Source organism: Macaca nemestrina, chromosome 17 (assembly GCF_043159975.1).
Source record: "Macaca nemestrina isolate mMacNem1 chromosome 17, mMacNem.hap1, whole genome shotgun sequence".
Taxonomy (NCBI): Eukaryota; Metazoa; Chordata; class Mammalia; order Primates; family Cercopithecidae; genus Macaca; species Macaca nemestrina.
In genome coordinates this window covers 36,073,446-36,096,507 of record NC_092141.1, presented here as the reverse complement: position 1 = coordinate 36,096,507, position 23,062 = coordinate 36,073,446, and the positions used below count along the sequence as shown (strand labels likewise).

General features: G+C 39.9%; 1 protein-coding gene across 3 annotated transcripts in view; it reads left to right on the top strand.

The window, feature by feature from the left end:
* The window catches only part of LOC105476767 (slingshot protein phosphatase 2), a 306,278-nt gene that overhangs the window by 121,775 nt on the left and 161,441 nt on the right, over window positions 1-23,062 (top strand). For all 3 annotated transcript variants that reach the window (XM_071082607.1, XM_071082604.1, XM_071082605.1), the window contains one exon: window positions 13,275-13,318. In XM_071082607.1, coding sequence (XP_070938708.1) covers window positions 13,275-13,318 — 44 coding nt within the window. Of the gene's footprint in view, window positions 1-13,274; window positions 13,319-23,062 lie in introns of those variants that run through there.

Below are 23,062 nucleotides of genomic sequence, written 5' to 3'. Positions count from 1 at the left end.
AGGCAGATGACCTCCTTCAGTATGGTACTGTTTCACACTTTTCTGTGTCCCCTGTAGACTCCAGCAGCTTTCAGTGAGTATATTGATTATTTGCTGTTCAGAGATATTCAATATGCTGACTCTTTTCCTCTATTGATAGCTGAAAAGCTAATTGTCTAGATTTAAATATAAATATTAAAATATTAACATAGTAACAATTCATTTCCCCCTAATGAAAACTGTCTTGGCAGTATACCTACATCTTAAATATTCTAATTTCTTTTTTACTTGGGCCACTAACTGTATTTCCCTACTTTGTAGTTTGAAAGTGATTTTAGAAAGTTTGAGAAAATTATGCTGTTCATTTAGGAGTATTTGTTAAGTAATCGGCGTTGCTTCATTATCCTTTTTTACATGTTCTTCGTCCTTATTTCTAGATAATGTTTCCGTTTGTAACCTTGGTTAGTCCTCTTGTTCTTTATATCCATGAACAATTAGAATGTTTAATGCTACAAGAAAAAAACAGATGGATTTTATTTAGCCTCTTCCAAGTGTTGTGAGTGCCTCTTATCGTTTAAGTTTCTTGTGGAAGCATGGTAATCATGTGTAGCAGAGGCCTGGTGCTAAAACCAGAAGCCAGGCTAAGCAATTAGTATAGCTGGTAGGACAGACAAACAAGAAAACATATATAGGCAAAAGTGGCATACAGGCAGGATCCCCAAGGTGAAGCTAAGATCACAGTTAAAGAGTTTTAAACCAAAGTTTAGAGAACAGAAGTGATGTGGCTATAAGTAGAGGAGGAGATACTCAAAATATTTCACAACTAGTATGGTATAGCCATCAACCAATCAGAAAAGATGGGAGCAAAATCTGGAAGTCCCCTGCTGCACTAGGCATTTACCTCGTTGTTGCTGGATCGTGACATACTTAGAGGGGCTCCAGGCAGCCACTATTTCAATATTTTAAGTTAGTACAGCTGTATCAGTATGCCTTGGCTGAACATAAGACTCTATGTCCATCTTGAGGGCTCAGGCTATGATGAAGGAAATGGACCAAGTGTGGGGTCTTCAGAAAGTGGGATCTGGAATTTCACCTGAATAGAAGGGAGCAGAGTCTGGAGCATTCCTTTAATACAAGAGGAGCAACCTGTTCTGGCAGAAGGTGTATTTGATCTTTTCAGACGGAATCCTGGCTTGGCTGTGTACTCTTAGGTTACTTTGAGCAAATTTTCTCACTTCCGTGAGGCAGATTCATCAACTGAAAAATAAGGCTGTAATCATACCTACATGGCATTCATTCCAGGGTGGTTCACATGAGACAATAATCATGAAGAGACTGTTGACTTTTCTGGTTCTGGCAAACAAGAGAATGACACAGAGGCAGGGTCTTCTTACTATCTTATGATGGGTGCCGCATGCTGTCTGCCCCATATTTAAGCACTCATCCTGGATTGGCAAACCAAGTATATGACTAATAACTTAACGGAGGAAAAAAGTACAAAATATAGTGAAATTAGCCTTAGTTTATTTCTGGTTTTCCGACTTACTGGTTGTGAAATCTTGGACTACATTTATTAATTTGTCTAATATCTACTGAACATCTTCTGTATGCTTAGCACTATAAAAACATAGTCCTGCTCTACAGCGCTTACAGTCTAGGAAGGGACTTTTTTTTTTTTTTTTTTTTTTTGAGAGATGAGTTTCTATAATCATACTGCTCTCCTTAGTTACCTAGCACAGGTACCTTGAGTAGGTAGAGGCTATGTGTACCCTGGGCTTTTTGATGTTGTTTCTCCAAACCTTTAAGCCAAAGGTTTACAGTCTTAACTGCTTATCAGTTATCTACAGAGCTTTTTTAATGTACTGATTCCCAGGCCCCACAACTTGTTGTATGCTGGTAAATGTTTAAAAGCCTGTTTTCTAAGCAGGGGCTTATGTGTAGCATTTGCTGATTTTGCTGATAAACACATCTGCCTTGGCTACCAATGTGTCTCACAAGGTTCCTAAAAATGTAACAATTGTTATCTAACAACCTAGCCAGCTCCAGCACACCAGTGGACCAATGTCAGAGCTAAAGAATAAGAATTTATAGGCATGAGGGCCGGGCACAGTGGCTCACACCTGTAATCCCAGCACTTTGGGAGGCTGAGGCGAGCGGATCATGAGGTCAGGAGTTCAAGACCATCCCGGCTAACACAGTGAAACCCCGTCTCTACTAAAAAATACAAAAAATTAGCTGGGCGTGGTGGTGGGCGCCTGTAGTCCCAAATACTCGGGAGGCTGAGGCAGGAAAATGACGTGAACCCGGAAGGCAGAGCTTGCAGTGAGCCGAGATCATGCCGCTGCTCTCCAGCCTAGGCGACAGAGCGAGACTCCATCTAAAAATTATAATAATAATAGTAATAGTAATTTATAGACATGAGGCCTGGAGCTTTTTGTTACCAAAAAAGTTCTAAAAGGAACCCAGAGGTAACCAGTGACTTGTGAAGTTTCCATATTGCATGCCTGTCAGATGTGACAGGTTCAGAACACTTGTTGCCTTTTATGACCAGGTGTGGTAGCTCGTACCTGTAGCCCTAGCACTTTGGCAGGCCGAGGTGGGAGGATCACTTGAAGCCAAGAGTTTGAGACCAACCTGGGCAACTTAGACCTCATTTCTTCCCCCCCAAAAAAAAAATCCAGATGTGGTGGTGTACACCTATAGTCCTGGCTACTTGTGAACTCATGAAGGCTGAGGCAGGAGAACGCTTAACCCAGGAATTTGAGGTTATAGTGAGCTACGATCGTGCCTTTGCATTCCAGCCTGGGCAACAGAGCGTGACCCTGGCTCAAAAAAAAAAACAACAACGACGACAAAGACTTGTTGCTTTCTAAAACCAGTGAATTTGATCTCTAGTGATAGAAAAGACTGTATAACAACTCTGAAATTGTCACAAGTACACACATTAAATAACTTTTTAAAAAGTGGAATAAGGATTGAAGACAAAAGACATCCAGTAACAGTTTCACATCTAGAGCTCCGATTTTCTATAGGGCATTGACTGGACTGTGATGTCTCTTAAATTAGCTGTTATCCAAGGACTTTTCGTTCTTTAGAATCAAAGCTATTTCAGCAAAATTCTAATCAAGCTCGCTTTTTCATTGCTGACCATCCCGACTGTGATTCACACGTATTTGTATTTTAAAGGAGTTTGAAAGAAACACTAGAGAAATAGCAGGTGTCTCACAGAGGTTTTCTATTGCTTGAAAATTATAGGGAAGAAAGTTTATTTATTTAAGGTTTCTTAAACCCTGTCATAACATTAATAAGCGTAATGTGACTTTGATTTTAATTGTAAGTATTCCAGAATCCTCTGACTTTCTTATTTTTACTTTAATGCATGTCACGTCTCTATAAAATATGATTAAATTGAATATCTGATTCCTGATTCCAGCCAATAGTATATATCTTGATCTAAATTAGACTTTAAAACAAGGTCAGATTATATGGGAACTCCTGATGTGATCATGTCTGAGCCTTTTCCAAACCAGCTTTCTTAGATTATGAGTGCCTAGGTATACACTCTGGTCTTGGACCATACTGTGTGTCTTTACTGCCACACTTGCAGATCCTTTCTTGTCCTTAGCCTCTCAATAAGGAGAACACTTCTTTATAGACATTAGCCTGTAAAAATATCCATATGGCCTTCAGTCCACTTTGCACTGACCTAAGAGTTAGCTGCCTTACCCTCCTAAATAGCTCTATGGCCCTAGCCTTTAGGAGCTCTACTTCATTCACTATCATTAACTACCTGTTTTTCTTTCCTGTTCATTTTTTCCACCTATTCAGTTAATCACCAGGGTTGATAGGGTTGATTAAAGATGGCTACAAATTCTTGCTACTTCTCCCATTGCGCGAGGGGAATCTAATTCCTCTCACAAATTCCTTGAATCTGTGTTGGACTTTTTTGGTACACCAATGAAGTGTGGCAGAAATGACATTATGCCAGCTCTGAGCCTAGCCTTTAGGAGGACTAGCCCTTTTGGAGCCCTGAGCCATTATTCAAGAAGACCAACCCTGAGGATATCATGCTTTGAGGAAGCCCAAGATAAATTAGAAATCATGTTTAGACATTCCAGTTGACATTTCCAGTTGAGCCCAGCTTTCCACCCATCTAGGCTATGACATTAGACATATGAATGAAGCTGCTTAGATCTTCCATGCCAGCTCATGTGCTAACTAAATATCACCTGAATAGCACTGAATGACCCCTAGCAATACCATGTAGAACTAAAGAATCACCCAGCTAAGTGCTGCTTGAATTTCTGACCCATAAAATCATGAAATATAATAAAGCAGTAATTTGTTATAAAGCAATAAATAACTCAAACAGCTGTTTTTCCTCTGTTTCTAGCAGTGGATCTAAGCCTTCTCTTTCAAGTAGCCAAGTGGCAGGCCTGGTGCCTTTATTCCTCCTCAAGCCTGTGTGTTTTATATCCACTTTTTTCAAAAGCCAGAAGCATGGCATTATCTCTTCCAGTTTCAAAGCACATACTGTCTCTTAGAAAGACTACTAGATTCCTTTTTCCTGTCTGATAGATACCTCCTACTATTCATTTATTTCCAAAGGCTGAGGTAACTGATGGATAATCTGATATCCAGTGAATTGACAATTCACAACCATCTTTTCTGATCATAGAACTGTTATCTTGGAATTTCCATCATTATAGACTCATAACACTAATATTACTTGATAGCCTTAACCCCCAATACCTATACCTTTGCTTCAAAAATGCACAGCTGCTCTTCCCCAAATTTATCAGACTGTCATTCATTTACAGTTTTCAGCTCTTTTGTCTGTTCTTCTCCCTGAAATACTCTTACTTACTTTTTTTTTTATTTTTATTTTTTTGTAGAGACGGTGTTTCGCTATGTGGCCCAGACTGGTCTCAAACTCCTGCCTCAAGGGATTCTTCTACCTTGGCCTTCCAAAGTGCTGAGATTACAGGCATAAGCCACCATGCCTGGCCAATACTCTTATTTTCCATCTGACAAAAACCCACTAGTTCAAGCCCAGCCAAAAAAAAATAACTGTGAAGGATTTCCCAACATCACAGTTAGTCACTTCCTCCTCTGTTGCGTCTATAACATTTTGTATGTCCTTCTGCTGTAGGCCTAAATGACATATCGTTATAATTTCTGTTTTATGGAACTGTCTCCCCCACTACAATATGAACTGTTTAAGGACAGTTGTGCTTACTTTCATTTCCTGGTGCCTAGTATCTGAAACATAATAGGTAGTCAATGAATGTTGAATGAATGAATGAATGAATGAGAATGAATGAATATATAATTGAGAGCAGGTGGGCTGGGTGCAGTGGATCACACCTGTAATCCCAGCACTTTGGGAGGCTGAAGCAGGAGGATTGCTTAAAGCCAGAAGTTCAAGACCAGCCTCGGCAACACAGCGAGATCTCATCTTTCAAAAAAAAATAGTATTTTTTAAAAATTGAGAGCAAGTAAATGATTTTGTCTGCTTAAGCAAAAGGAAAGCCTTTGGGTAAGGTATTAAGGTATTGCCAGAACTTAGCCACAGGCGACTCCTGAGCAACAAAAACCATTCTTTTAACCTGGAAAGGCTAAAATGTAACTGGCATAGAGTCCTTACTAGCAGAAAATGTATAGCTAGTTAGCTTCAAGCGTTCACATGGCATTAGTTAGCTGCTCCAGTCACTCATTCAACTCTTTATTGAATTCCATCTGCACATAGGGCATTGTGCCAAATACAGAGTGAGATGCTAAGGGCAATGAGGCATGGTTCCTGCCCTTAAGGAGATTACAATCTGATGATGGGAGATAAAACAAGTACGCAGTTGTGACCCAGAAACAGAATTGGTAGTACTACAAAAATGATGCGCAGTAACCGTTAGGTTTGGAGGGAGACAGAGAGCATCAGTCAGGTGATAAAAGAAATGTCACAGGCCGGGCGCGGTGGCCCACGCCTGTAATCCCAGCACTTTGGGAGGCCGAGGTGGGCGGATCATGAGGTCTGGAGATCGAGGCCATCCTGGCTAACACGGTGAAACCCCATCTCTACTAAAAATACAAAAAATTAGCCGGGCGTGGTGGTGGGCGCCTGTAGTCCCAGCTACTCAGGAGGCTGAGGCAGGAGAATGGCGTGAACCCGGGAGGCGGAGCTTGCAGTGAGCCGAGATCGCGCCACTGCACTCCAGCCTGGGAGAGCGAGCGAGACTCCGTCTCAAAAAAAAAAAAAAAAAAAAAAAAAGAAAAGAAAGGAAAAAAAGACTTAATGGTTCCTGAACACCCTAAAATTAAATGTAATACTTTTTCTAGGTCAATTTTTTCTTAAGAACATAAGAAGTAATTATACTCTTTAAAAGCTATTTAACAATAGGGCTCTTGGAAATTAGATCATAAAAAAGCCAACAAACATGTATTTAGTCATTTAATTAATTAGATATTCTCCTATGTATCAGAAAGTATTCTGTTCACTAAGAAACTAAGAGCTGTCTCTACACTTTTCTCCTGGTAATTTCCAATGTTTTGAACAGGCTGACTGTTTGGCATTTTTCAGTAACAATGTGTGAAGTTACTTGACAAGGAAGATGGTTATATCTGGTTTCTGCACTTGTTAAAATAGAATGGTAAGCATTCCACCTTTGGCTACCATTTGAATGCTACTGTTCAAGATAACTGCATTACCTGATAGTTACTCTTATTAAATAAGAAATGTTGTATCTTTGCTTTTTTGGCAGTGAATTCTGCTGAAATTAACATAATTGAACATTTTTTTCATTCCTTTTAAATCCATTTCACCCTAAGACCTACAATGCCTTGATATGCTGAGGTTTTTTTCCCTCAAGTTTCTTTTTCGAAGTAAACAGAAGGGAAAGCAAATTATTCATTTGGCTGGCTATTGAAACATAAAGAAAAAAATATTTGGGGATCTTGTATGAAAAACACTGTTCTGATTTGCTTTTTTGGGGAGACAAAGGAATTTTCTACACTTCTGGCACTACTTTAAAGTGTAGAAGTCATAGAGGAAAGATGCAAAGGATATTACTTTTTTTTTTTTTTTTTTGAGACGGAGTCTCGCTTTGTCGCCCAGCCCAGGCTGGAGTGCAGTGGCGCGATCTCGGCTCACTGCAAGCTCCGCCTCCCGGGTTCACGCCATTCTCCTGCCTCAGCCTCCCGAGTAGCTGGGACTACAGGCGCCCACAACCGCGCCCGGCTAATTTTTTGTAATTTTTAGTAGAGACGGGGTTTCACCGTGGTCTCGATCTCCTGACCTTGTGATCCGCCCGTCTCGGCCTCCCAAAGTGCTGGGATTACAGGCGTGAGCCACCGCGCCTGGCCAACAAAGGATATTACTTTATTATAAGCCATGAAAAAAGATATTCCTTCTTCAGCTCCCTCCGAATTGCCATCTTCGGGTATAAGTATCAAAGTAAGATTCTTAGTTTAGATGCAGCTGATTATAGCAGAAAGATAGACCCACGTTCAAATCCTGACTCCACCATTTATGACCTTGAATAAGTCCCATAGGGTGTGGTACCCATTCAGTGAAACAACATCTAAAGTACCTAGCCCATACTAGTACTCAATAAATGTAGTTCACCCCTGTAAACATAACTGGTTTTGGCTGCTTGTGCCCTATAAGAAAGCATCAAGGGTGTTTTTGCTTTTTACTTATCCACATATTCTCATCACAATTCTCATAGGTAGAAAATCCACCAAAAAACTGAAAATAATTTGAATTATCCCTCTTTTGGTGTGCTTATTTTAGAAATAAGGGCAAGGATATGAAACTAGTAGTAGCCCATAAACATATGAAAGGATGCCCAACCTCATTAGTTAATCTCAACACAAAGCAAATTAAGACCATAATGAGATATAACATTAGATTGGCAAAAATGGAAAACATCTGATGATCCTAAGTGTTGGCTAGAATTTAGATCAACTAAAACTCTTACTCTTTCTGGTGAGAGTATAAATCAGTACAACCACTTTGGAAAATAATGTGGTACTATCTTGTAAAGTTGAACCTTTATTTACTCTATGACCCTGCAGTTTCACTCATAGGTATATATACTGTTGATATATTTTGCATGTACACCAAAAGACAGGTACAAGAATGCTATCAGCATGTCACCAAAAAAATAGAAACAATCTAGTCTGTGTAAATAGAATGGATAAACTATGATATATTCAAATTTTACCCCATCAAAAATGAGTGAACTATAGCTATATGAATAAGTAGATGAATCTTTTAAGCATGATATTTAGTTTTTAAAAAGCATATTGAGAAAACTATACACAGTATAACACAGTTTTTAAGCCCTCAAACAATCAAAAATGGTAATACATTGTTTAAGAATACAGGCATATGTAATTTTTTAAAAAACAAGGGAATAAATAATGCAAAGAGGTAGACCCAATAGGCAAGTTAAAACAAAATTCTAAAAAATATTCAAATAATACCAAAGAAGGCAGAAAAGGAAGAAGAGAGGAATACAAATACAGGGGACAAACAGAAAATAAATAGTAACATGGTAGACACAAATCTAACAATATCAAAAATTGTATTAAATGTTAATGTACTAAACACTACAGTTAATGGCAAAGATTGTCATAATAGATAAAATAAGATTCAAATGCTGTCTGTGGGCAAAAAGCAATAACCAGTTTGTACCTCAATTTCCTCATTCCTAAAATGGGATAATTATAATAGCCATCTCACATGTTGGTAGAACAGTGTTAGTGTAGAAGAAACACTCAATGAGGTTATGTAATATGCATAAAGATAATAATCATAATGGTTATGATGTTCTTTCTGTAAAAATTTAAATATGCCAAAAATATGACCTATTGATATTCTTTAAAGAAACATTCTTTAAAATATAAAAGATTGAGTCGGACACGGTGGCTAACGCCTGTAATCCCAGCACTTTGGGAGGCTGAGGCGGGCAGATCAAGAGTTCAGGAGTTCGTGACCACCCTGGCCAATATGGTGAAACCCCACCTCTACTAAAACTACAAAAATTAGCCAGGCACAGTGGTACACGCCTGTAATCTCAGCTACTTGGGAGGCTGAGGCAGGAGAATCACTTGAACCCAGGAGGCAGAGGATGCAGTGAGCCGAGATCGTGCCACTACACTCCAGCCTGGGCAACAGAACGAGACTGTCTCAAAAAAGAAAGAAAGAAAATATGATAGACTATGTTCATGACTAGAGGGTAGGCAAAGGTTTCTGAGAACCTAGAAAACAATAACCATAGGGGAAAATAATTGCCAATTAAAGTTACAGCTCTCACGCATTGTTGATGAGGGTATAAAGTGGTGTAAATGCTTTGGGAGAAGTCCTGGCAATTTTATATAAAACTATACATGCATCTGTCTTGTGACCCAAAAGAAAGAAAAGCATATGTCAACTGCCCCCCAAAAAAACTTCACAAAAGAATATTCACATAATAGCATTATTTATTTAATGTTAGAGTCTCACTCTGTCACCCAGGTTGGAATGCAGTGGCATGATCATAGCTCACTGCAGCCTCAAACTCCTGGGCTCAACCAATCCTCCCACCTCAGGCTCCAGTGTAGGACTACAGGTGCCATGTCTGGCTAATTATTTTATTTTTTTGGTAGAGACTTGCTATTTTGCCCAGACTGGCCTCAAACTCCTAGCTTCAAGTGATCCTCCTGCCTCAGCCTCCCAAAGTGCTGGGATGACAGGCAAGCACCACCATGTCTGGCTAATAACTTTGTTCATGATAGGCAAAAACTCAAATATCCCAAATGTACCCATCAATAAGAGAATGAATAAATGAACTAGTATATTCATGTGATGGAATCCTTAGTGATAAAAAGGAATGAACTGCTATTTTATACAACACCATGGGATAAATCTCAAAAACATTATGCTGAATGTTTTCAAAAATCCTCCCATAAAGTAGTACATAGTATATAACCCCATTTAATGAACAATGGAATCATATCCTGTGTACTAAATTTTTATGGCAAAAATCTGTGGTGGAAAATCAAAACAGGATTGCCTGAGGAGTGGGTGGTGCCACATTTTGACTGGGAATGGCTATGAGAAAAATTTCTGAGGTGATGGAAATGTTCCATTTCTTGATAGCAGTTTGAATTACGTAGACACATACATTTATCAAAACTCATTAAATGGGGCACTTAAGATTGTATATTTCATTGTATATAAATTTTACCTTAAAAAAAAAAAAAAAAAAACTGGCCAGGTGCCGGTGGCTTATGCCTGTAATCCCAGCACTCTGAAGGTCAAGGCAGGAAGACAGGTTGAGGCCAGAAGTTTGAGACCAACCTGAACAGCATAGTGAGACCCCGTCTCTACAAAAATTTAAAAATAAAAAACAAAATTAGCTGGGCATGGCAGTGTACTCCTGTAGTCCTAGCTACTCAGGAGGGTGAGGCAGGAGAATTGCTTGAACCCAGGAGTTTGAGGCTGCAGTGAGCTATGATAATGCTACTGCACTGTAGCCCAAGTGACAGAGCAAGACCTTATCTCTAAACAAAAAAGGAAAGGAAAAAACTGTAAAGAAAAACTGAATTCTAATTAATTATTATGCATTTAAAAGCACATGTACCGATATCAGTAACTTACATCGAAACACATCCAAAAAATAAGATGGACTGATAGATGGAAAGAGAGATGAATAAACATATGATTTTTTTAAAAAGTATAGAAAATATTGGCTGAGCATGGTGGCTCACGCCTGTAATCCCAGGCCATGGGAAGCCAAGGTGGGCGGATCACCTGAGGTCAGGAGTTCGAGACCAGCCTGGCCAACATGGAGAAAGCCCGTCTCTACTAAAAATACAAAAATTAGCCAGGCCATGGTGGCACATGCCTGTAATCCTAGCTACTCAGGAAGCGGAGAATGGAGAAGCACTTGAACCCGGGAGGTGGAGGTTGCAGTGAACTGAGATTGCACCACTGCACTCCAGCCTGGACAACAGAGCGAGACTCTGTCCAAAAAAAAAAAAGTATAGAAAATATATACAATCTAGATGGTAGATATACAAGTTTGCTATAAGATCTTTCAATTTTATGTTTGAAATTTTTTAAATAATAAAATGAGGTAGAAACAAAAAAAGTATAAACTTTGGGACAGTAGTCACATAATAGAAAGAGGAATGGGAGATAAGGGGCAGACAGGTAGAAGCAACAGTGTTGGTACTATTATAGCTCTTAGGTGGAATCGTGTTCATAGGTTCTCATTTTATTGTACCTCATAACTTGTATGTTAAGCATATTCTTATATAATATTTAGTACAATTAAAAAATAATGTGGCCAGGTGCGGTGGCTCACTCCTGTAATCCCAGCACTTTGGGAGGCCAAGGGGGGTGGATCACCTGAGGTCAGGAGTTTGAGACCAGCCTGGCCAATATGGCCAAACCCCGTCTCTACTAAAAAATACAAAAATTAGCCAGGTGTGGTGGCGGGCACCTGTAGTCCCAGCTACTTGGGAGGCTGAGACTGGAGAATTGCTTGAACCAGGGAGGTGGAGGTTGCAGTGAGCCAAGATCACACCACTGCGCTCCAGCCTGGGCGACAGAGCAAGACAACATCTTTTAAAAAAATAAAAAAAAAAAAAGGAAAAAATGTGAGAAGACTACATTATAATTTGAGATATATTAATAATAACAATACTGAAGCACTCTTTGTTAAATGATATTCCAGGAAATCATATCTATTTATTACAGTTCCTTTGGGCACAAAAATCTAACATTTACATTTGTTTATCTGAGTCTTTTCATTTTCATTCTTGCAAACTTTCCAGGTTCTGATATTGATTCTAGAGATAGTTCTTTCCCATTTTAAACCTTTTTTCAGTCTCTACAGGGCATACCTTTCTAACCTAAAACCTCTCTCTTATATGCAAAGAGTGTAATACACTATGACACTTTCTACCTGTACTCCCTCTGGGAGCAGAATCTTTGTTTTGTTCTTCCTTTGTGGGGGGAAAAAAAAAAGAGAGAGAGAGAAAGACATGTTTGAAATCAATAATGAAAGTAACATGGGAATTAAAGTTATAGGGCTAGCCTTGGCTGCCCAGGAATGGAGGCCGAATGATATACAGGTAGATGAGGATGGCTTCATAAATGAAAATGCAGGTGGCTTGTTGGCAGACAGTACACATACTCTCTGAGATTATTTTTCTCCTTCTACCTAATAGTTCTGTGTTTACCAGATAGGGCAAAAGTGATGAGAGAACAAATACAAATTGTCAGGGAGCAAATTTAAAGAAAAAGCCTCTCCATCTTTCCTCACTTTTCCTTCATGTCAATATTCTTGCCTCTGTGAAGATCTGTATAATATCATAACATACACCAATTTTCAACCCAGGGCAGGGACAGGTAAATGATAAGCTTTTTCAGCTAGTTGGGAGTCAATATTTTTTCATTTTAATTCTTCACCACATGAGTCTCCCTGGACAACTTATTTCCCTTTTGCTTCTTCATCTGTAAAATATTCATTGAGTCTAAGTTGCCATAAGTTACAAGACTTTCTATTACTTTATTTGCCACACTAAGAAGAAATAAATATTGTAATTGAACTATGATTCAGTGCTTTTTGTTGTTGTCATTGTTTGGCATCCCTGGGTGGGTCATTAACCGTCAGTGCTTTTATATCACATTGATTTATCCTATGTTATTGTGTGTATTTGAATAAGTTAAAAATAATTGGTACCATCAACCTTCTGGGTTTATAAGGAATAAGTAGAGTAATGTACTTAAGTTGATGAACACAGTGCCTAGCACATTGTAAGTACTTAATAAGTGGTAGCCATTATGTTGATGTTGATGGTGATTTGATCATGAGCACTCTCTTTTAAGTGGTGTTCATTGTTTACGTTGTTCTTTGGGGATCAGAATCATTAATAGGTTATCTTGATGAGATTTATTGGTGGTAGTCAGAATGCCCACTCATTTTGAAGCTGAAGTAGCATAACAGTAAAATAACATGTTTAGTTGGTTTTCAGAGGTAATTATTTTAATGAGTAGCACTTCATTGTCAATGAAATTTGTTCATGGACTATTGTTGAAGTTACCTCCAGGAATAAGTTCTATTGACATCAACCTCCTGGGTTAGTTGAAGTCACTTTTTATGACGAGAATTTAGTTCAAGTATACAACATGAGTAATTTAGTTCAAGTATACAACATGTGAAACTTAGTAAAATTGTACTAGTGATATTATGATATGAAACCTCAGGTTTTAATTTTTTTTTTTTTTTCATTTTCTGTCTATACAGGAGGCAGACAGTGGGGAGGAAGAATGCCGGTCACAGCCCAGGAGGTATGTTTGTTTATTATATCCTACAGCATTTTTGTTATAGGATATTTTTATAGTAGTTATTGTTTTTTCTCTAATTCTTTTTCAGTATTATCAGATTAGCTTATCCTTGTTTTCCAGCATGCTTCCTTGGTCTCTCAAAAAACCAGATTGCAGCTGGGCATGGTGGCTTGTGCCTGTAATTCCAGCTACTTGGGATTGCTTAAGGCCAGGAGTTCGAGACAACATATCAGGACCCTCCTCTCTTTTGAAAAAGAAAGAGTGGGAGTGATTGCTTTAGGAATCCAGTTACTGACTCAGAAAGATTTTAAAATGGTACACTGGTTTAAAAAGAGGCAGAAAGGTCAATTTTGGCTCAGTTTTCACCCAAGCATCCAAGGAATTATCTTAGGGTAATAAAAAAGCAAATTTTCCTTACCTTTTAGGAAAATATCAACTGAAGAACATTTCAGCCTTCAGTTTTGTACTTGTGTTTTTCATTCATGTTTGACAAATTTTGGCAATTATTGCAGATTGGTAAATATTTGACTTTGTTTTTATACAAAGGGTATACTGAGTAACATACCCAATCTTTTAAAATGCAGTGAAACCTTTTTACCCCCCCTCATGGAATAGTGGGCATGTTGTTAGAAGGGTGCCAGTACCCACTGACATTAAAAGAAAACAATTGTGAGAGAAATCTAGGAAGTATAAAATAACATTTATTTTATCTCCTTTAAGGGGTTTTTGAAAGTAACTCCCTCCCACAAGAAACAGGTCTGGTAAGTTCTAGATGGTCATTTCAGTGTTACCAAACTTGTATCCTCTGAACTCAAATGAGCCATTCTAGATGATACAGAGAAAGGATACAATAAGCATGCTCATTGTGAAGAAGCTGGCTAAAGGGAATGCTTCTTTAATAATTATCAGGCCGGGCGCAGTGGCTCACGCCTGTAATCCCAGCACTTTGGGAGGCCGAGACAGGTGGATCACGAGGTCAGGAGATCGAGACCATCCTGGCTAACATGGTGAAACCCCGTCTCTACTAAAAATACAAAAAATAAGCTGGGCATGGTGGTGGGCGCCTGTAGTCCCAGCTACTCAGGAGGCTGAGGCAGGAGAATGGGCGGGAACCCAGGAGGCGAAGCTTGCAGTGAGCTGAGATCATGCCACTACACTCCAGCCTGGGCAACAGAGCGAGATTCCGTCTCAAAACAAACAAACAAACAAATTATTATTATTATTATATTATCAGGTGTTTGTTGATATATACCTCCTTCTTGTAAACTATAACTTAATATAAAAATAGTTCCTTTTCATCAGTAACTGAGATTATTGGCAGTATTTTTCCTGACTTGGTTATCACATAAATTTTGGGCTTAAAGCTTAATTTCTCAGTGTCTTTAGCAAAGAGAAGTGTCATTCTTTTGCATAGGGCTAAGGAGATAGAAACCCAAAATAAATTTTAACTGAATGTGTACCAGAGGCATCATAATCATATTCCCATTAGAATGAAAAAAGAATTCTTATATTTTCTAGGAGGTCAGATTTAAAGCTCTCTGGGTCAATTTCAGGCTTTATATATTGACTCAATATCCACTGGAATACTGTTGTTCCAAAAAAATTACCTAATGGGCCGGGCGCGGTGGCTCAAGCCTGTAATCCCAGCACTTTGGGAGGCCGAGGCGGGTGGATCACGAGGTCAGGAGATCGAGACTATCCTGGCTAACATGGTGAAACCCCGTCTCTACTAAAAATACAAAAAACTAGCCGGGCGTGGTGGCGGGCGCCTGTAGTCTCAGCTACTTGGGAGGCTGAGGCGGGAGAATGGCGTGAACCCGGGAGGCGGAGCTTGCAGTGAGCCGAGATCACGCCACTGCACTCCAGCCTGGGAGACACAGCGAGACTCCGTCTCAAAAAAAAAAAAAAAAAAAAAAAAAAAATTACCTAATGATGAGGCAATGGAAGTCTATTCTGTTATTCACGGTACTGAATTTTCAAGCTATTAAGAACTATAAAGTCCGGGCACGGTGGCTCACACCCGTAATCCCAGCACTTTGGGAGGCCAGGAGTCTGAGAACAGCCTGACCAACGTGGTAAAACCCCATCTTTACTAAAAATACAAAAAAAAATTAGCCAGGCGTGGTGATGCATGCCTGTAATCCCAGCTACTCAGGAGGCTGAGGCAAGAGAATCACTTGAACCCAGGAGATGGAGGTTGCAGTGAGCAGAGATCGCACCACTGCACTCCAGTCTGGCCAACAGAGCGAGACTCTGTCTTACAAAAAAAAAAAAAAAGAAGAAGAACCATAAAGACCTGTTTTTAAAGTTTTTGGCAATACTTTGTCACTTTGACCAGCAGAGGGTTTTTGCAGGCTTCTTTTTTTCACAAGAAAAGGATTACTTATAGAAATAAGAAAGGAAGAAAACCTAGTAGCAACTATTAAAAAATCAAAATTTGCTAATCTGTTGTAATGTCTTATATTTAGTGTGTTTGCCAAGCTATTTCTAAATCTAAAGGCTTTAGTCTGACTCAGAGCAAAGAAACTTATCTTACCTGCCAGTTGAATGCCCCTCGTAGCTATATGGTAAGAGATTGATTTTTGTATGTTTGACTGCTACAGATTGTTTGGAGTTCTCCATCACTTACCACAAAATAAACCAGCATTGAATCGTTTCATTAAGTGTGCCCAAACTCATCTGGTCAGTTTGTGGGTTCAAATGTAGCTTGTAGTAGGAAATTAAATAGTAAATAGCATATCATTAAAATTAAAGGCCAGTTCCAGGTAACAAAAAAGACATTGCATTAAGAATCTATTGTTTCGGCCGGGGGCAGTGGCTCATGCCTGCAATCCCAGCATTTTGGGAGGCCAGGGCAGACGGATCACATGAGGTAAGGAGTTCAAGACCAGCCTGGCCAACATGGTGAAACCTCATCTCTGCTAAAAATACAAAAAATTAGCCAGGTGTGGTGGTGCATGCCTGTAGTCCAGCTACTCAGGAGTCTGAGGCAGGAGAATTGGTTGAATCCTGGAGGTGGAGGTTGCAGTGAGCTGAGATTGAGCCACTGCACTCCAGCCTGGGCAACAGAACAAAACTACGTCTCAAAAATAAAAATAGTAATAATAATAATAATCTTTTTTGTTGTTGTTGTTGTTGATACGGAGTCTTGCTCTGTCGCCCAGGCTGGAGTGCAGTGGCTGGATCTCAGCTCACTGCAAGTTCCGCCTCCCAGATTTACGCCATTCTCCTGCCTCAGCCTCCCGAGTAGCTGGGACTACAGACGCCCGCCACCTTACCCGGCTAGTTTTTTGTATTTTTTAGTAGAGACGGGGTTTCACCGTGTTAGCCAGGATGGTCTCGATCTCCTGACCTCGTGATCCACCTGTCTCGGCCTCCCAAAGTGCTGGGATTACAGGCTTGAGCCACCACGCCTGGCCAATAATAATCTTATTTTAACCAAATGCCATTTATCGACAAAGTCATAAAAATAATCTTTCAGACTAGGCGCAGTGGCTCACACCTGTAATCCCAGCACTTTGGGAGGCCATGGCAGGTGGATCACCTGAGGTCAGAAGTTTGAGACCAGCCTGGCCAACATGGAGAAACCCTGTCTCTAGTAAAAATACAAAAATTAGCTGAGTGTGGTGGCATGTGCCTGTAATCCTAGCTATTCAGGAGATTGAGGCAGGAGAATCACTGGAACTTGGGAGGCAGATGTTGCAGTGAGCTGAGATTGCGCCACTGCACTCCAGCCTGGGCAACAGAGCAAGACTCTGTCTCAAAAAAAAAAAAAAAAATCTTTCAGTACAATTAGACCAAACTATGATGGCTTTGTTCACAGATAACAATCATAACTACAAAAATAGATAAATTAGACTACATCAAAATTTCAAACTTCTGTGCATCAAAAGACACTATCAACAGAGTGAAAAGGCAACCCATGGAATGGAAGAAAATATTTGCAAATCATAAGGGGTTAATATCCAGAATATGGATATAAAGAACTCCTACAACTCAACAAAAACAAAACCCTAGTCAGTCCACTATAACAAAATACCTAGACTGGGTGGCTGAAACAATAGGCATTTATTTCTCACAGTCCTAGGAGGCTGGGAAATCTAAGATCAAGGTGCTGGCATGTTCATGTGCGGGTGTTCTTCCACACTTACAGACAGCCACCTTCTCTCAGTGTTCTTACTTGGTGGGGAGAAAGAGAGAGAGAGCATGTTCTGGTCTCTTCCTATTCTTATAAGGACATGTCACAGGGGACTCACCATCATGACCTCATCTAACCCTAACTACCTCCCAAAGGCCTTGCCTCCAAATACCATCACTTTCGAGGATAGGGCTTCAACATATGAATTAGCAGGGGGCACAGACATTAAGTCCATAATATTTTGCCCGGGAACCCACAAAATTCATGTTCTCATATACAAAATATATTCATTCCATCTCAACATCCTTAAAAGACAAAACATTCCAGCATCAATTCTGAAGCCTAAAGTCCAAAGTTTTATCTAAATATCATCTAAATCAGATATGGGTAAGACCAAGAATGATTCATTCTGAGCCAGCATTCCTCGCCAGCTGCGAACCTGTGAAATCAGGTAAGTTAAGCACTTCCAAAATACCATGGTGAGGTAAGCATAGGATAGATATTCCTATCTCAAAAGGGAGAAATCAGAAGGAAAGTAGGAGTGATAGGTCCCAAAGAAGTTTAAAACTTAGCAAGGCAAATCCTATTAGGTCTTAAGACTTGAGAATAATCCTCCTTGGTTGATGCTCTGCTCTCCAGATGCACTTGAGTGGCAGTGTCACCCTCATTGCTTCATGTGGTGGTCCTGCCCCTTCAGCTCAGTGGAGTGCCATCCACAGGTCTCTCTACAAAAGCCCTGCCCACACAACTCTGCTGGGCAGTGGTCCTAGCCTTTGAAACTGAAGTGAAGACAGCCTTGCTCCCTGATCCCCACCCATGGTGGGTGTGATGAGAGTAGAAGCCCTGATGATCATCACTGAATTGCCTTTGGGGATCTTTCTTCCCCTTTCTTGAAGGATAATGCATAGTCACAGTCTTCCTTTATTCCATTTCATTTTCTCTGTTTCCCTTAATCCTAGCTTGCAGTATTTCTGTTTGCATAATCCCTTCTCTATCCTGGCTTCTATTGAGATGGCTGATTAGGCCTGTGGTTCACACCAACACTACCATCCTTATATGGTCAGTCAGCCCCACTGTTGGTGTTCCCTTCCAAACATGCTTTCTCATTTTTTGCAATATGCACAGGCCGAGAATGTTCCAAGTAAGTTCTGGTTCCCTTTTGCTTAACAATTCCTTCTGCAATTCATTTCTCTCTTTTTGCATTTTATTATAGCAGCCAGAAGGAGTCAAACCACTCCTTCACCACTTTGCTTAGAAACCACTGTAGCTGAATGTCCAATTCCATTGTTGCAAGTTCTACCTTCCACACAATACTAGAACACAAACACAATCCAGCCCGTTCTTTGCCACTTTATAACAAGGATTGCCTTTTCTCCATTGTCCACTAATATGTTTCTTGTTTCCATCTGAGTCTTCGTTAGAATGGGCTTTTCCATCCATATTTCTACCAATATTCTGTTCGTGGTTCTTTATGTATTCTCTAAGAAGATGGAAGTATTTTCTCCAGATCTCCTCTATCCTTTCTGAGCCCTCACCAGAATTACCTTTAGCAGTCCCTTCATGGCAGTCTTGACTTTTTCTAGCATGCACCTCAAAACTCTTCTGGCATCTACCCATTACCCAGTTTCAAAGCCTCAGCACCCCATTTTTCATTACCAATATCTGTATTAGACAGGATTCTCTAGATAAATAGAACCAAAAAGGGTGTCTCATAGAGATAGTTCCAGTCCAAGTCCAAAGACTTAAGAACTAGGAGAGCCAATGGTGGCTCAGTCCACCATTCGTTGAGTCCAAGTCTGAGTCCGAAAATAGAAGACCAGTGTCCTTGCTCAAAGGCAGAAGGAGTGGCTTCTCCCTTATTCAGCCTTTTGTTCTATTCAGGCCTTCAATAGATTGAGTGAGGCCTACCCGCACTGGAGAGGACAGTCTGCTTTACCCAGTCTACTGATTCAAAGGTTAATATTATCCAGAAACACCCTCACAGATAAGCTGAGAATAATATTTAACCAAATACTGGACATCCTGTGGCCCAGTCAGGTTGATGGTTGACACATAAAATTAACCATCATACAACCCAATTAAAAAAATAGAAAAGAACTTGAATAGACATTTCTCCAAAGAAGATAAACAAATAAGCAATAAGCATATGAAAAGATGCTCAAGGCTGAATGCAGTGACTCATGCCTGGAATTCCAGCACTTGGGAGGCTGAGAAGGGAGGATTTCTTGAGCCCAGGAGTTTGAGACCAGCCTGGGAAGCACGGCAAGACTCCATCTCTACAAAAGATAAAAAAAATGTAGCCAGGTGTGGTGTCATACACCTGTCCCAGCTACTCAGAATGTTGAGGTGAGAAGATTGCTTGAGTCCAGGAATTAAAGGCTGTGGTGAGCTAAGAAGGTTCCACTGCACTCCAGCCTGGGTAACAGTACAAGACCCTGTCTCTAATAATAATAAAAAAAAAACTCAAAATCACTAATCATTAAGGAAGTGCAAATCGAAACCACAGTGAGATATACTACCTCATACCCATTAGGATGGCCACTATCAAAATAAAGCATTGGTGAGGACATGGAGAAATTGGAAGCCTTGTACACTATTGGTAGGAATGTAAAATGGCATAGCTGCAATGGAAAATAGTATGGTGATTCCTCAAAAAATTAAAAATAGAATATGATCATATGATCCAGCAAATCCATTTCTGGACTCCTGTGTAGATACCTAAAAGAATTGAAAGCAGGGTCTCAAGAGATTCATATACCCCTGTTAATAGCAACACTATTCACAATAGCCAAAAGATGGAAGCAATCCAAGCGTTCATCAATGGGGAATGAATAAACAAAATGAGGTATTATATGTACAATGGAATATTATTCAGCCTTTAAAAAGGAAATTCTGACATGCCACAACATGGGTAAAAATGAGGACATTAAGCTAAGTGAAATAAGCCAATCACAAAAAGACAAATACTGTATGATTCCACTTACATGAGATACCTAGAATAATCAAATTCATGCGGACAGAATAATGGTGACTGGGGGATGGGGTGGGAAGTTACTGCCTAGTGGGTACGGAGGTTCAGTTTTGGAAGATGAAGAAAGTTCTAGAAATGGATAGTGGTGGTGATTGCACAACATTGTGAATGTACTTAATGCCAATGAACTGTACACTTAAAAGTGGTTAGGATGGAATTTTTATGTTTATTTTACTAGAATTAAGAAACAATGTATTTATGCCATACTAGCCCCTTTTTGTGATTGATTGATTGAGACAGGGTGTTGCTCTGCCACCCAGGCTGGAGTGCAGCGATACAGTAACGGGCTCAGTCAGTCCTCCCACTTGAGCCTCCCAAGTAGGAGGCATGCAACACTATGCCCAGCTAATATTTTCTGTTATTTTTGTAGAGACAGGGTCTCCCTATGTTGCCTAGGCTGGTCTCAAACTGCTGGGCTCAAGTGATCCTCCTGCCTCAGCCTCCCAAAGTGCTGGGATTACAAGTGTGAGCCACCATGGCTGGCCACCTTTTTGTGATATTTAAACTCCAGCAATATTTTTTTTTTCTCAGAAGACAGGCATAAAAAGATAACATAATTACAGAAAATCATGTTTTATATCATTAACTGTTGTTGCAGAACTTTTCCTTAGTTCAGCTAAAGACGGGGTCTTTGTCCCATGGCCACAAAAATTTTGTCTCACAGACGATTAAAGGGTGAGAATAATGGGATTTATGGGGCAAAAAGGAAAACAAAGGGTGAACAGGGACTTTCTGCAAGGCTAGAATTCCTGCTGGTTCGCTTCCTGCCTTGCAGTTTGAATCCCTGGTTTCACAAAGGAAGAGGAGGGGCCAGGCTCCGCCCCATGCAAATTGTGCGAACTTCCCGAAGCTCCACCCCAGTATGCAGGCTGGCTGGAGTTTTGCCAGGGAACCTTTCCAACCTGTCTGTGAAAAGATAAATGGATGAAATGTGATGCCAGTATTTCTTTTGCATATTTATGGACTCAGCTTTTTCTTGTGTGATGACCCACTTTGCTGACTGGGGAATAGCCAGGAAGATAACTATAAAAGTAAACCGGCTGGGCGCGGTGGCTCGCGCCTGTAATCCTAGCACTTTGGGAGGCCGAGGCGGGCGGATCACGAGGTTACAAGTTCGAGACCAGCCTGGTCAACATGGCGAAACCCCATCCCTACTAAAAATACAAAAATTAGTTAAGCGTGGTGGCATGCGCCTGTAATCCCAGCTACTCAGGAGGCTGAGGCAGGAGAATCGCTTGAACCCGGAAGGCAGAGGTTGCAGTGAGCAGAGATGGTAACACTGCACTCCAGAGCCTGGGCGACAGAGTAAGACTCCGTCTCAAAAACAAAAAATAAAAAAAAAACATGAAACGCCAACATTCAACCATATTAACTGTAAACAGCTGTCTCATATGGGTCAACCTATTACAATTATAAGATGATAAATAAAAATGAACAAGATTGCACTGAAATGTATCTTTGCAATCTCAGGACACCTTTTTTAAGGAGAATAGTGAATAGGTATGGTAGGAAATAAAGTACTTTGAGATCTTAATTTAATTTTAATTATAGTAGAATTCTTTCATTCTTGTGTGTGCCAACCCCAAGATAAGAATTGTATAAAGGAGTTTTACATTTCTTCTCTCAATTCAAGCAATACATATATTATACTTTTTATTTTTTAATTACTCTGAAAATGAAGAAATTATTTTTCATGTTCAGCTGAAACCCTCCCCTATTTTTAAGCCTAGTTTCTTCCTCTTTAGTCTTTCATGGACATAAAAAATTACTCACTATCTGCTGAAAAAAATCTTTACCTTGGAAAATTTGGTCTTTATGAGGGAAAAATTAAGCAAAATAAGAACAAAACAAAAAGAAAATTCGGTCTTTTCCCCAGTTGTTTCAAAGATAGCAATGAAAATAAAATTTGCAGCAGAGGAGAGGAAAAAAGCAATGTGGGCCAGAGAAGTCTCATAAAACCTCTTGGAAGAGCTGAGTCATGATGAATGAATGGGATTTAGATAGGAGAAGAGAAGAAAAGGGTAGCATTCCAAACATAGGAGAGTGGGGAGAATGGAAGGATATCATCAAAACTCTGAAAATAGGCGCTAATGTGTTTTAGGACAGTAACAAGGTAACTGTGTATACCTTAAAAGCAGAGGAGTTTCGATTTGATAGATCTATGTGTAGAAGAATGACATAACTAATTCTAAATATTACCAGCCATTATTTAGGAGGTCATAAGATTCACAACTTCCCCAATTATTTATTTTTTTATTTTATTTTATTTTATTTTATTTTATTTTATTTTTGAGATGGAGTCTCACTCTGTCACCCAGGCTGGGGTGCAATCTCGGCTCACTGCAACCTCCGCCTCCTGGATTCAAGTGATTCTCCTGTCTCAGCCTCCCAAGAAGCTAGGATTACAGGCGCCCATCACCACACCCAGCTAATTTTTGTATCCTGACCTCAAGTGATTCAGCTGCCTCGGCCCCCAATTACTTTTTTTTTTCTTTTGAGACGGAATCTTGGTCTGTTGCCCAGGCTGGAATGCAATGGCACGATCTTGGCTCGTTGCAACCTCCATCTCAGGTTCACG